Source organism: Ceratotherium simum, chromosome 5 (genome assembly GCF_057802395.1).
Source record: "Ceratotherium simum simum isolate JZ-2026a chromosome 5, ASM5780239v1, whole genome shotgun sequence".
In the NCBI taxonomy this organism is placed as follows: domain Eukaryota; kingdom Metazoa; phylum Chordata; class Mammalia; order Perissodactyla; family Rhinocerotidae; genus Ceratotherium; species Ceratotherium simum.
Genome location: NC_141904.1, coordinates 33,111,989 through 33,126,594, shown reverse-complemented (window position 1 = coordinate 33,126,594; position 14,606 = coordinate 33,111,989). Strand labels below are relative to the sequence as shown.

At 43.6% G+C, this 14,606-nt stretch overlaps 1 protein-coding gene across 3 annotated transcripts in view; it reads right to left on the bottom strand.

Annotated features, from left to right (window-relative positions):
* The window catches only part of LOC106802376 (uncharacterized), a 162,659-nt gene extending 149,215 nt beyond the window's left edge, over window positions 1–13,444 (bottom strand). The window contains exons 1-4 of one of the 3 annotated variants that reach the window (XM_087430660.1): window positions 13,358–13,444; window positions 12,952–13,258; window positions 11,812–12,056; window positions 7,919–9,123 (exon numbers count right to left, since the gene is read on the bottom strand). In XM_087430660.1, coding sequence (XP_087286786.1) covers window positions 9,073–9,123; window positions 11,812–12,056; window positions 12,952–13,114 — 459 coding nt within the window. In that variant the 5' untranslated portion in view covers window positions 13,115–13,258; window positions 13,358–13,444 and the 3' untranslated portion in view covers window positions 7,919–9,072. Of the gene's footprint in view, window positions 1–7,918; window positions 9,124–11,811; window positions 12,057–12,606; window positions 13,259–13,357 lie in introns of those variants that run through there. The other 2 variants (XR_015552179.1, XR_015552180.1) reach the window with 2 other exon arrangements.
* Between the last annotated feature and the right edge of the window lie 1,162 nt (window positions 13,445–14,606).

Below are 14,606 nucleotides of genomic sequence, written 5' to 3'. Positions count from 1 at the left end.
AAACAGACTGGGTGATGGTTATTTCTTTGCTGCCCTGAATTGATGCTCTTCTATAAAAATGGTTAGGCAGCGGTTCTAAACATATGCCTTTAGCCAGACAGCTAGGGGGCCACTGGTGTCAGATTATTTATTTAGTTGCTTATTTATTATCTGCTTATTTATTTAGCTGTTTACTTGTTTAGTATTTGTCTCTTGCACTAGAATGTGGGCTGCATAAGGACATGGACCATTCCGGGCCAGAAAGTAGGTATTGGGTAAAAGATTGTCGAAATGAGTATTCATACCCAACCTTATTCATCACATTCATATATTCAAAAATATATTTGAAAGCCTGCTACATGTAATGTACTATGCTAGGGTTGGAGAAATAGCTGGGAAAAAGACAGACCCAGTCCCTATCCTCATGGCTTTCATTAAAGAGCTAATTACACAGTTAAGAATGTATAAATGTATTTATACCACAATCAAGAATGGTATGATACCATTCTTTTTGTGTGTGTGTGTGTGAGGAACTTTAGCCCTGAGCCAACATCTGACACCAATCCTCCTCTTTTTACCAAGGAATACTGGCCCTGGGCCAACATCCGTGCCCATCTTCCTCCACCCTACATGGGACGCCGCCACAGCATGGCCTGACAAGCGGAGTGCCAGTCCACGCCCAGGATCCGAACTTGCAAACCCCAGGCCGCAGAAGCGGAGCATGCAAACTCAACCGCTATGCCACCAGGCTGGCCCCTATGATACCATTCTTGATACCAAGAATGTATGACACCAGTGGAAAGGGACCTGACTTATAGGGTAGGAAGGGAAAGGTCCAAATAAGGGAAAGCTTCTTTGAGGTATTGAACTGAATTTTGAAGGCTGAATAGGGATTAACTGGGTGAGAGGGAACTGAAGGGCAGGGGGGTGCAGGGAGAGAGAGCATTCCAGGCAAAGTAAATGGCTAGGGCAAAGGCTCTGGGTAGGACACGGTGAGGTCCAAAAACTTAAAAAAAAAAAATCCAATATTACTGTCATCCAAATAGCAAGCAAGGCAGAGGGGCAGGAGAGTAAGCTGTCCAGGATCAGTTGGTAATGTCCCTGGAGGAATACTGCAGCCCAAATCCAGTCCCTTGGACCTCCCACACACCTGAACCCACCCAATATCGTCTGAGGGCATCTTTTCCCAGAATTACCACATGTTCCTATTGACCCCATCTGCCAGCACCTTTAACTCTAATGAGATACTTTTTTGCTCAATTTCTTAAATAGGGTCACAGAAAACCACAGGGGAAAAATCTCATTTATCCAACAAAACCAAAGAGACTTATACACACACACATTCAGACTTGTGTAAGAGTTTACAAAAGGCTTTGCCCGTATATTAATGAATTTGTTTCCAGTCTAGATAGTTCTTGGAAAGGTAAAAATATTGTCTCCATTTCACAGCTGACAACCCTGAGGCTCAAAGAAAATGTGACCTGTCCAAGAGTTCAGTTGGAAGGGACAGAGCCAGGATTCAAAGTCACACCACCCAAGACCCATTATCCTCCCTGCAAGAGCAATTTCTTCCCAATGGAGAGCCCCATGGGAAATGAGTCTGATCCTTAGTGACATCAATCCTACCAAGCATGAAAATTTTTAAAAATTATTTATTGAAGTGATTTTTGTCCTGCCAGTGAAGGCACTCCCCCAAAGAGCCTTCCCTTCTCCAGCTAGGGAAACTTTCTCAACTAGCTTTTTAAAACACACTTACTTCATGGTTGGAGGCCTTGGGGAACTGCCTTGGAAAGTTCCACAGCCACTTATTCAGAAAGGTAATGCTATTCATCTAATTCAAATCCAGAGCCTTGCTCTGAACTATTTTTTAAGTCAATTTGGAGAAACTGGAATCATTCATAGGGCCTCATTAGTTCTGAAATATGATGATTCATTTTCAGATTCATGGATCAAATGCCCCAAAGCACTTTCAACAGTGACAGCTTTCATATCTGAGAGTCTGTAATGGTCTAGATGCTTTACTTGTATCCTGTAATCAGGATGACCAACTGTCCTGGTGTACCTGGGACCCAGGGTTTCCTGGGATGAAAGGAGTTGGTCACCCTACTGGTAATTCACTCCTCATAAGGCTCAGGTGTGGTAAGGAAGCCTTATCCATCATCTTTACTAACAAGGGAATCCAAACCAGAGTGTTCACATGGTTTGCCCAAGGTCCTCACAGCCTGTAGGAACAAAACTGGGATTTCAACTGAGACCTGATTCCCAGGGGTTTGCCCTCCCCTAGCCCTCTGGGTAACCACAGCACTATAATTTAGCTGAGAGAGATGGACATCCTTGGGTACTGAAATGTAAATGAACACTTCAAGCCTTCCACTTCTCTGGAGAATTCTCACTTTTCTACCTTATGAAGTGGATAGGATTTTTCAGGACTGAAATAAAACTGGGAGCACTCTTTTGCCTTAAGCTCAATGTCCTGATTTGCATGTCAATGCCAGCAGTGTTATTTCACCTGAGGGCTGCTTTCAAAGCACCCAGGGCAGTGCAAGCAGTTTGGGCTGGGAAAGTAACCAGTAAGTTGTAGAGAACAGGTCTTGAGTCACACCTGACGAAGTAGAAAGAGCAAGAGTCGGGCAGACTTAAATTTAAATCCATCCTCTGCCATTTACTAGCTGTGTGACCTCAGGGCTAATAACAGTTATTTGGCAAGATTACTGTGGAGCATAAAATGAGCTCACCCAATGTGAAGCTACCTTGCTCCATGAGTGGCACCTGATAAATGCCCAAAAAGTGTTAGTTCACCCACAACCCCCAAGAAAGGAAACTCAAAGTGTCCCTTGCTTTGTAATCTCAAACTTCCACCAGGGCTTCTAAAACCTAAACCTATGTGAAAATAATAAATTGTATCAATAATAAGAATACAAAGAATCCAATTTTTTTTTAAATGGGCCAAAGATTTTTTACCAAAGAAACATACAGACGGCAAATAGACACATAAAAAGATGTTCAACATCATTAGTTACTAGGGAAATACAAATTAAAGCCACAATGAGATATCATTACACCTACTAAAATGACTAAAATTAAAAATACTGACAATACCAAGTGTTGGCAATGATGTGGAGCAACTGAAATTTTCATGAATCGATGGTGGGAATGCACAATGGATCAGATTTTAAACAGCTGCTTTTGAAAATAGACTGGCAACTTCTTACAAAGTTAAACGTACCATACGACCCAGCGGTCCCATACCTAGGAATTCACCCAAGAGAAATGAAAGTGTTTATAGGAGCTTTATTCATAAGAGCCAAAAATCTTTGGCTTTTGTCAAATGTCCATCAACAAGTGAATGGATAAACAATATGTGATACATCCATACAATGAAATACTACTCAGTGAGAAAAAGAACTACTGATACATACATCAAAATGAGTGAATATCAAAAACATTTTGTTAAGCAAAATAAGTCAGACACAAAAGGCTATACACTATTTGACTTAATTTGTATGAAATTTTGGAAAAGGCTGGGTGAGGTGAGGGGATTGTCTGAAGAGGGACACACAGGAACTCTTTGGAGGTGAGAGAAACATTCTACATCCTGTGTGGGGTGGTGGTTACACGGGAACATACATTTGTCAAAACTCATCGAACTGTACACTTATAAAGGGTGAATTTTACTGTCTGTAAATGATATGCAAATGAATCTTACTTTAAAAAGAAAACAGATTGTAAAATATACGGGGTCTAGCCTGGGGAGGGGGATGCACCCTTGGGAAAGAGGTGGAGGCGGAGGCACGGAAAGGATGGACAGGGCAGACCCAGACACTAGTTTTTGTGAATGGGATGTGACCTGCGCCTTTGGTTACTAGGCGAGCCGACCAAGAACAAGGGAGTCATTCACTGGTCAGTGTCTCTACGTGTCCCGCAGTCTTATTTCACTTGGCTCCCTTTAATGCCTGCTAGACAGGTCAACACTCTATCTCTAAAAACGTATTAAATGGCCCCACTCACATAGAATATGCCAGCAGAACCCCTATTCCTGCCGCTGCCCCCAGTTGTTTCTGGCTGAGCTCAAGAAGGCTTTTAAAGAAAAAAATTTTTTTTTACAAATGAAGACAATAGCCTAGTCTAAGAAAATGGATTCTGCTTACCACTTATTTCAACTCTGGCAAGGCTGCACCCACGGAAAAGGAAGATAATCTCAGTAAAAACTCCTCAGCCCAATCTCAAGCTTGACACACGGGTGCCCACAGCAGTTCCCAGACCCCAATGCACAAGTACATAGAGGTCCATGGAGAAGTGAGGACAATAAAGCAACGAGATATGGTGGGATGAGATGGCATGTACATGAGAGACACTCAACACTCACCCCGAAACCCCATGAACGGCTGAAGGCTGCTACCTATTCTTTCTCGAGAAAGGCTATTCTGAAATAAATTTTCTTTATTTATTCTATTTTGTGCTTAAACATCCTTTATTCATGAAATGATGTAATGTCCTCTCTTGTCACACAATAAATAGGAGTTAATTCTATTTCTGTCTCCTCATTTTCTTTTAAATGTACTGATCCATGAAATTCCCACATGGGGGAACCCTCCTGGACAGTGTTAGGCTGCCATAACAGGCTCGAACCTCCACTCTCAACCTACTACCTATGAGATAAAGTCCCAACTTTCTGCCATGCCATCACACAGACTTCATGATAAATATACCTCCCACTGCTACCTCCACTCAATACTGTGACAAGCTTCCGAATCTTTCTCAGCCATACTAAACTTTGACATGTTCCCTGCATCTGGAAAGCCCTTTCTCTGCATTTCCTACTCCTCTGAGAAATGCTCCTTTCCATGTGGACTCCATGCAGGTAGAGTAGCCGCTCCCTTCTCTGCAATACCTCAGATTCTCATCTCTCTGATGGCCCTCATGTCCTTATAGCATCATGATCTGTGCATAAGTGTGTCTCCTCCATGAAACCGTGGGTTTCTCTTTTTTAATTTTGCAACCCCAGTGTGTAAGGAAGTGCTTAACACATGTGGACTGAGCACAGAGAGGCAGAATTCAATGTAATCACTATTTACCGAGTGCCCACTATGTACCAGGCATGGTGCTGGCAAAGTGTATGCTGAGGAACAAACGGCTTATCCCCCACATTTGTCACCCAAAAATGAGAAACACACTGTCCATGGTGCCTCCTTTTGCAGGACTCCCTCTGTAGGATGTGAGGTCCAAATATGAGAACAGAAATACCTTGACATGTAGATTCAAAGGTCAAAGAAAAAGTTTTAGGGATTTGAGCAGGAAACCAACTTGCTTTAATTTAGGGGCAAAGAAATGTTAATACATTTTAGTCTAATGACATGACTTCCATGGAAGGTCTATATTTTAAAACTTCAGAGCCCAATCACATTCACCCTCAGATTGTCTGCTCAGCAGATGTGAAATGTATCACTAATTTCATTTTATAAGTGGGAAAACTAAGAATTCTGAATTTCTGAAGCAGGCTCTGAACGCTTCATGTGACTGTCAGAATTCAGAAAGGGTTAGGATTCCCCAAGAATAGGAGGGATTTTGAGAACAATCATGCCATCTGGATGCCCGTCCTAGGCTAAAGGGCCCTTTAAGTGTCAGCTCTGCCTTTGGGCAAGTCACTTGGCTGGGGCCTCAATTTTCTCACTTGTAAAAATTGGGAAATTGGGGAACCAGACTAGGTAGGCCATGTCTTCCAATCCAGTTTCCTAATTCTAGGAGCCTCATGTGGCAAAATAAGAATAAGTAGCAAGTCCTCTGCTCCCCTCTTCCTGTACATAAGCAATAGATTACATAGTTTTCCTCTGTATTCTTTCTTTTCAAATGGTAGAAAATTAATGCTAAAAAACACTCCTGTTTCTTGGATAAGTTAATTTGTTTGTCTCTGTCTCTATTTGTCTGGTTCTCTCCTCTCTTTGCCACTATTTCTCTCTTGTTTTCTTCACTCTCCCTCCTCCCCCACCCCCAGGAGAGAAGTTAAACCGGTAGTTTTTCCCCCTAATATCCATTCTCCTTGGTCTAGTAGCAGCATCTTGATTTTTTTCCACAGGAACTATACCCCTTCCAAAGGATACAATTTGCCAGAACCTTCAATGTGGATGCCCACCCTTCCCTGACCAAGAAACAAATACCTGATCCACGCAAAGCCAATTAGACAACCTTTCCATGGTTCTTGAGTAGAGTGACCTAAAGGCAAAAAATGGTTGGAATTTATTCTTCTTATGTCACTGCCCTCAAGAGACCATTCATCACTTTCTACTACTTAAATCTTCTGAGATTCCCTAGCTTCGATATTTCCCAAACACCAGTTTTATCATTTTTCCTTTGATTCTGTGATTACCTTATAACTTTATAGTAAAATTCCTTTTTGCTCAAATTAAAGTCAGTTTCCACTGCTTGCAACCAAAGAGCCCTAAAGGATACAACTGTTAGCCCAATCATTTTTTTTTTTTTTAAAGATTTTATTTATTTATTTATTTTTCCCCCCAAAGCCCCAGCAGACTGCTGTATGTCACAGCTGCACATTCTTCCAGTTGCTGCATGTGGGACGCGGCCCCAGCATGGCCAGAGAAGCGGTGCGTCGGTGCGCGCCCGGGATCCGAACCCGGGCCGCCAGCAGCAGAGCACGCGCACCCAACCGCTAAGCCACAGGGCCGGCCCCCAATCATTTTTTTAAGTTTTAAAATTTGCAACCTACTCCTCCTGAGAAGCCATAAATGTAATGTGCAAAAGCAGGACAATCCATTTGCTTTAATTAACGTCTTGTGTGTACTCCTGGGGGCTGGGCTGGATGTAAGGGCCTTCCATTCTGGTCCTCCTTGGCTTTCCTTATGAGAGAGGAGACGTCTATTGACAAGTCAGAGGAAAGGATAACTTTTTCCTAACCTCTTGCCCACCAGGAAAAGACCTGGGAACATCTCAAGGCCCACAGGGCAAAACTGAGTCAATGAGTACCAACCTGGTTTGATTGTACAATAGTGTGTCTATATCATTTCTAGCCCCACAACCCTCTGGGAAACTGAAAATTCTAGGTGAACTTGGAGCCCCAACTCATTCTCCTTTTCAGAACTCTGGACTGCAATAGTAATAACAATAGTCATAATTATTATTATTAACAATTCCTGAGCAGTCAGTACCTATGAAACGTTAAATCAAGAACTTTATATGTTTTACGTCATTAAAGCCATACAATAATCATAGGGGTAAGTGCTATAATTATTCCTATTTCACAGATGAAAAGATTGAGGCTTGGAAAGGTTAGGACTTTTTCTGAGGTTAACAACTAGTGAAAGACAGAGCCAAGATCAAATGTGGGTCTTTCTGATTTCACTCTTAATCAGAAAGCCAATACTCTTAATTACAGTGACATCCTGCCTAACAGGCAAGTTTCTGCTTCTATGCTGGAAATCAGAGTTCACCTGGCTAACACAATGCAAAGACGAAAGGGCTTCCATTATTTTTCATGCCAGGAACAAACACCCAAGAGGTTAGGCATCAAAGTGAACTGTCATGATTTTATCAATTGCCTTTTCTCCTCTACCTGCCACTCGAGACTTGGCTGTCCTCTGCGTACTGACAAACCTCATCTTACCTGGAGCAGGAATGTTTTTCAGAAAAAAATTAAAAAGAAGACTATCACTCCCCATAAGTTAACAGCACTCAAGAGCTTTGCCAAAGTTTAACTCCCATAGGGATCACTGCAGCATGATACAGAGCTCCAGGTACCTCCAGCTTGTACTTTGCAAGTTGCTCCTACCCACCAAAAAAAGGGGCAGATGGTTAAACTGAAGTTAAATTTGGCTCTTAAATATCCTCTCAGAGAGCCTTTCAGATGTAAAGAAAGTCCTAAATCCTAAAAGGATAGAATGGAAAACATCGATTTGTTACACATTCACTCAACAAAAATTGACTAGACAAGTTTAGCTAATAGTATTGTTAACCAATGTTATTAACCAATGTTAATTTCTTCACTGTGATATACATACCATGATTAAGTAGGATGTTAACGTTAGAGGAAGCTGGGTTTGAACTCTCTGCCTTATCTTTACAATTCTTCTATAAATATAAAGTTATTTTAAAATAAAAGGCTTTAAAAAATATACTGGACCGGCTGCGTAAGAGATTCCCTACAGCATCTTCTGTAAGACTGATGGTTTAGGACAGCATTACTGATGAAATGTAGTTGAGGTGAGAATCTTGAGTCATGTTCGTCAATGAAGTATCATTGGTAGCAACAGCACAGAGTCTCTCTAGTCCAAAACCACAAGAATAACACGTCTTGCAAACCAAGGCTTTAATGAGAGCTGAACAAAAAAGAGTTTGGTCACTATACTTCACCTATGGGCCATAAATACACACTTCTATACAAAACATCACGGTAAATGGTGTGTGTGTGTGTATGTGTGTATGAGAGAAAGAGAGAGGGGAACAAAAATGGAGGATATATGAATGCGATGAAGCTAAAGCAGACAAGAAAGAATCATTTATATCACTCATCTGGGACCAGGGAAAGAACTCACACATTTGCATAAGTAATGATAACATAGATGGAATAAGATGCTGGGGTGCAACACAAGGAACTTTTCCAAATGAAGTTTCAGAAATACCTATCCAAGAGTTATGTAGCATAAGCAAAGCATTTCAGAAGGGTTTTAAAAGACACTAAAAGGATGGAATATTTAAGGCCTCCAGAAAACTCTGCAAGCAAGTTTTGAGGATGATTAAATCCAGGGTGGAGGGCACTTTCAAGGATTTGAAGGTCTCTACTTGAGGACAGTGACCATTTAATCTCCATCTGTAACACTAGAAGAAAAGAGTTTTGTCCAGTCTAGAGAATCTCTTTTCAGATATGAGGAAGAAGTTCTTGCGATAATGGGTGAGGAAATACCTCACTAGGTCCCCAAGGTAGCAGGGATCCCACATTGTCTTTGGATGCCATTGCAAGGAGAGGAGATTGCTTTTCATAAAGGTTTAATACAAACCTGCCTTAAAGCCCAGAGGAGGAATAAATGGTCGATTTAGGGTCTTCTCCAATTCGTGGAGTCAAATTATATATAACATGTAGCTGTGTTAACATTCCTCTGAAGAGCAGTTGCTAGACAGGAATCCGGCATTGTCATTCTAGGAACAGAAGCGCCAATCACGTCATGAAACTCTGGCGTAAAAAATCCCTTGACTGATCCAGTTTTCTAACCTTTCTTCCTATTTCAGAGACTTTCTGCAGACGCATGACCGTGAACATGCAATTTAGGAGACAAGCTGATCTGGCACTAACCTCCTATTTTTTGTCCAATAAGACAACTGGGGTAAATTCATGAGAAAATAAATCACGGCCCCAAACCAGAATCTGAAAAAAAAAAAATGCCATTACTCCCCTGACAATTTATATGGGGGGCAGAGGGCAGTAACATCCCTTGACATCCTACTTACAGTACTCTTGCTTAGGGGAAGATTTAAAATAAATAATACAGTATTCAAAATCCATATTGTAATACTCTTGTGAGTGAGAAGAAAACATAATAGTCCAATACATTACATTTGTACATTACTGTGTTTAAATCCTACCGTGATAATCGCCCCACCTCACCCCACACAGCTTGGTAAAACCACGTTCCACTTTATGCCAGTTTGTCTTCCACTTATATTTTAGTAGAATAATTTGGTCAGACATCCAAAGGCCTTCCCACTAATGAAACCGGGATTTGCTAAGAAAAATCAATTTATAACTTGCTTTAGTAGCCATCAAAGAGAAAAAGAGTTATTAAAGGCTGAAACACAGCAACCACCCTCGAACTCTTGGAGGAACCAGTAGGAGAGTACCAGAGACAAGCAAAGGGTTAACACAGCTGGTTTCTGGGTTAAGAGAAGGATGCAACATAATTTTTTAAGGCAAACACCTGGAGAGAAAAAAGTAGTATTTTGTTTCCACCTCAAGAAATTGCAGACAAACATAAAGTAAATCATATCAGTGGAATACTCAATTATCTGTACATGCTCATTAACAAAATGTAGTCAACTCGCTTTCAGTCCTCTCTTCACCTGCTGTAATATTTGTAGTGCACTGCCTTCCTTATTCCTCATAAGCAGGAGAACATTAGACAGTCTGCATGGTGCATCAAAGGGAAACAAATAAGCACAGATTTTTGCTGATGGCAGGAATTTCTCATGCTCAGGGCTTATGAACCAACAATATGGGAATGGCAGCACTGGCTGTATATTTTAATTATTCCCCACACCTATTTTGCAAAAGAGACTTAAAGTTCAATTAGGTAATATAACGCTCAGTTATGGTTATTTCATAAAACTGAGAGCAGTCATTTAAAGTAGTAAATATGCAGTCCTGACAGAATTAAATATTCATGAAATCAAGAGCAACTGGAAAGCTGAGGATATTAGAATATTAAAATTCATTATAGTTTTTACAATGTAAATCTTATATGCATTTGTAAGGCACCCCAGTCCAGTCTAGAGTGTGTTCAAATTCCCAGTTCCTGCCATCTAAATTACAATATTGATTTTGGTAGATAAACAACAATCCCAATCCTTAGCTCAGTTTCAAAATGCAAAACAATTTTGAACATTTGCAAATACCAACTTGTTAAGTGCACCTGTCTCCAAATACAGAACAGCAACACTCAATGTGATCTCAATGTGTTTCGGATATTTGTTTAATCCACCAGTATCTTGGGAAAGGTCCAACAGAAACCAAGGCGGTCTCCTAGGAGGAGCACTTCATGGCATGCAATTCTTTTCTAACCGGGAGAAGTGGCTATTTTCTTGTACGCTTCTCTAAGTGAGCAAAAGTGAGAAAGTATATTGACTGACCCTTCTTTGGTTCCAATATTCTGATTTGTTGAACCAACTTTTCCCCAACATTAGCAGCCAATTTCAAAATATATTAACAAATACATGTGTACACTTTATACAGACACAACTAAACAACACTAGCTTCCACAAAACTGAACTCCAAAGGTGTATAAAGAAAGAAGACTGTGCTCAGAGACAAAGCTGTAATAAATACACTCTAATGATATTACCAAGGCATTATTTCCTATGCCATTTCCTCTACTTTACAATTTTCTCAACAGAAGAAACATCACCACCAGAGAAAGGCATTTGAGCCATTTCTCACTGGAATCCAATTATCTGAAGAACTCTTCTCTCCACTGTAAGTAGTGGCTATCCCCTGGTCTACAATGACACAGCAGGGCTGCAAAAGCTTTACAGGGCTCATCTGCCACCAGGCACTTGGTCCCTGCCCTCCTGGGTAGGAGGATGCCAGGTGAGGAGCAAGACCTCCAGCTTAGAGCTGGGTTAAGCAGTGCTCTCCATTCTGCAAATGAGCCAAACTTTACTCCCATTGTTGTCATCTTTAGGTTGATGTCACCTCCCTCCAAGGAGTCTCAGAAGCCACTTGGCAGCTCCTGAAGACATATGTTCCCCCTTGACCTAGATCATCCAAACAAGCCTTGGTTATATTGTGCTGGCAAGCAAAGGTCTCTCCACACTGCTCTCCTGAGGTGCTGTGCTCTACCCTGGGCATCACATCGCATGTACCAGAAGACTTTCTCTGCACACACCGCTGAATACGGAAACCAGGACAGACTTCTGCACACGCCTTCCAGTTCAGAAAGTCACTATCGCCCAAGGATTCCCTTAAATCTCACGCCTTCCCCACATCTGCAACCCCCACCACCACACAACCGAGGGAAAGGGGTGGCGGGCAGCAGAGGGGTTAAAGTGACAGTCACTACTAGAGCTCCTTGGTTTTGTTCAGAAGGTGTCACAGCGCCAACACTGTGGACCTACCTTGCTCTCTCCCTTCTCGCTGTTGGGTCGCGCCTCCGGATCGTCGCTGTCCTCAGCGCCTGCACTCTCACCGGGTAGTTCATCCTGAGCCAGCTGCTGCTGCTGCTGCTGCTGCGGCTGGGGCTGGGGCTGGGGCTGGGGCGGCTGTGGCGGCGCCTGGCAGGCTCCGCCAGCCCCCTGGGAGCGGGGGATGGGCTCTGGGCGCGGAGAAACTCCCTCAACATCCATCTCCATCTTCCCATTCACTGGAGGGCAAGACAAAAGCGGAGCGGAGACTTGGCAGCGGCGCCCGGCGGCTCCTCAGCTGCCCGTGGCACGCATGGCTCGCCGAGGAGGGGCCGCCTCCCGCGCGCCCTCCCTCCTGCCACCCTTCGCCCGCGCTCCCCGCAGCTCCGCTCGCCTGCTTGGCTCGGGCACTGGCGGCGTCTGGGCCGGGAAGCGCGAGGACCGGGTGGCCGCGTGTCCTTGGAGTGGTGGCCTTCAGGCGCCCCCGGCAGTCCCGCTAAGCAGAGCGCATCCCGGTGGCGGCAGCGGCGGCGACGCCTCCCAGCCGCGCGCCCAGCCCCGGGGCCGCTCGGGGACTTGCTCTCCTGCCCGGCCTCCTTACTCTCGTTGCTTTCCAGCCTCTGCTGGGGCTCCTTGTCGTTTCCCCTCCCCTCCAACCTTCTGAACAAAGTTATTGGAAGAACAAACCAGATCGCCAGGATTTGCCGGGCGAAACTGACAGGAATAGGGAATGTCAGGTGTAAGTGAAATCGACCATCCCCGCCAGCTGATCAAGCGCCGACCCCTCACCTTTGCCCTCTCCCCGGCGCAGAATAGCCAAGAAAAGCAGGGTTTTCCGACCTGGGCAAGGTGGTGGCGGCGAGGACTGGAAGGAACGGAGCATGCATGCGGAGGGCTGATGGCTAGTACGCACACCCCTAACCCCAAGCGACCCCCACTTCCACCCTGGCCCTGGGCCACCTCGCTCGCTCCCGCGGCCGAGCGCGTCTCCGGGGTCAGCGTGTGTGTATCCCAGAGCTCCCGCTCCTCCGTGGGCTCCACCGCCGGCTCCGCGCCGCACAGCCCGGCACTAGAGAACTGGATCGAGTATAGAGGAGAAGCCAGCGGCAAATTCCGGGCAGGAAACCAACCTACCCTCGCCTCCGGCCCGATCGCGGGCTAGAACCGGGAAGGGGTGGGGCCCCGCCTGGGAAGCGAGGACGCGAGTCTCACAGCGCGCCGGAGTTTGGCGTAAAGGTCGGCAGTGGAGGGTCGATGGGGGAGGCGGAGGGAGAAGCGAGAAGTCGCTGCCAGGCATTTACTGCAATGTGCCCCGGGGTGGGCGCCGGCTGGGCGCCGCCGCTCCCGAGTGGCGAGCTCTCGTGCGCTGGAAGCGCGTCCTCAGCTGGACAGGTCTCCAGGAGGTTCCAGTGGTGACCTCAGGCCAGGCGGTGAGCTGCGTCTATAAATATAGATAGACAGAGATGACAAGCGTAGACTTGGAAATTCTTAAATCGGGGCTCACCGACAGTCAGGTGATTAGGATGACTTCTAAATTTACCACTTGGTCCTGGGGAGTAGCTTACAACTTCAAGAGAACTGTTACTGCAACTCTGCATGTCCAGGAGGGACTTTCCAGCAGCTGTGGAGAGAAATAGCAGGTTATTAAGAACCTGTTTAATATTAAATAGAGCCCATTGTTCTGGGCTTTGAGTTCCATAATGCCCCCAAATGGATCAGCAGATAAATGAACTATTCATGCATTGCTTAGCAGAGGGTGGCATTTTTCCCCCTAACATAGACTGTATCACAGATAACGATTGCCTAATGAAACTAGAAAATTGCATTGTTCATCTTGTGACTGCTTTGCATTAACTTAAAGACAACTTTTACATATCAAGACACACTGTCCCAATAGATGCAGTCACACAAGAACACATCATTAGGTCCTATCCTTCAATGCAATCTCTTAATCTCTGACTCAGCCTGTAAGTGTGACAGAAATTAATTGCCACTTTAATTTAATCAGTGTAAACAGCCAATCTGGCTAATGCAATGTGAACATACTTTTGGGAAGAGGAAAGTTTGGGGGACTGAATTACTCTCTCTTTTTCTTCAACATTTCTAAAAACTAAATTTCAACCTCATTTTGTAAATTGGGAACTTGTTAAAAAGAAAATCAGCTTGTTTTAGTCTGAAATTCACCATACTTTTTAAATGACATTACGGCCCTTTATGTAGTAAGGTACCAGCCAAGAGAATAAACATAGAGCTGTGTGCCTCTAAAGAAGTTACTTACTCTCCATTTCCTCCCCAGTGCATTGTAATAAATCAATTCTTATAGTATTTTTATAATGGAAAATTAGAGCATCTGTGTACAGTGCTTAGCAGAGTGCCTTAGTGCATAGTGACCACTCAGACACTCATTGCTTGTTTTACTGAGAATAGTAAGATGATAGAAATTCACCATGAGCACCCATCTGTGGACCTTGATTTGGGAAGAAGAAACTGCCAGTTTAACCTTTTTATATAAATTATTCTAAAAGATATTTGGTATCTTCAAAGAATGAAGCCCCTTCTGAAGACAGGAAGAAAGTCCTGGTGTTTTGTGCAATAAAGTTTTGAATTTGACAGATTTTCCTTCTACAGTGTAGAAACAAAAATTACATGTCAGTTCCAACAGGAGCTGGAATAGCTGACTAGTAAGTTATTATTCTTCTATGCTTGTTACATCCAAAATGTGTTTATGAACTTCTTTCAAGACTTAAATGAAGATTAAATCAAAATAAAGATACAGTACTTCAACTAAA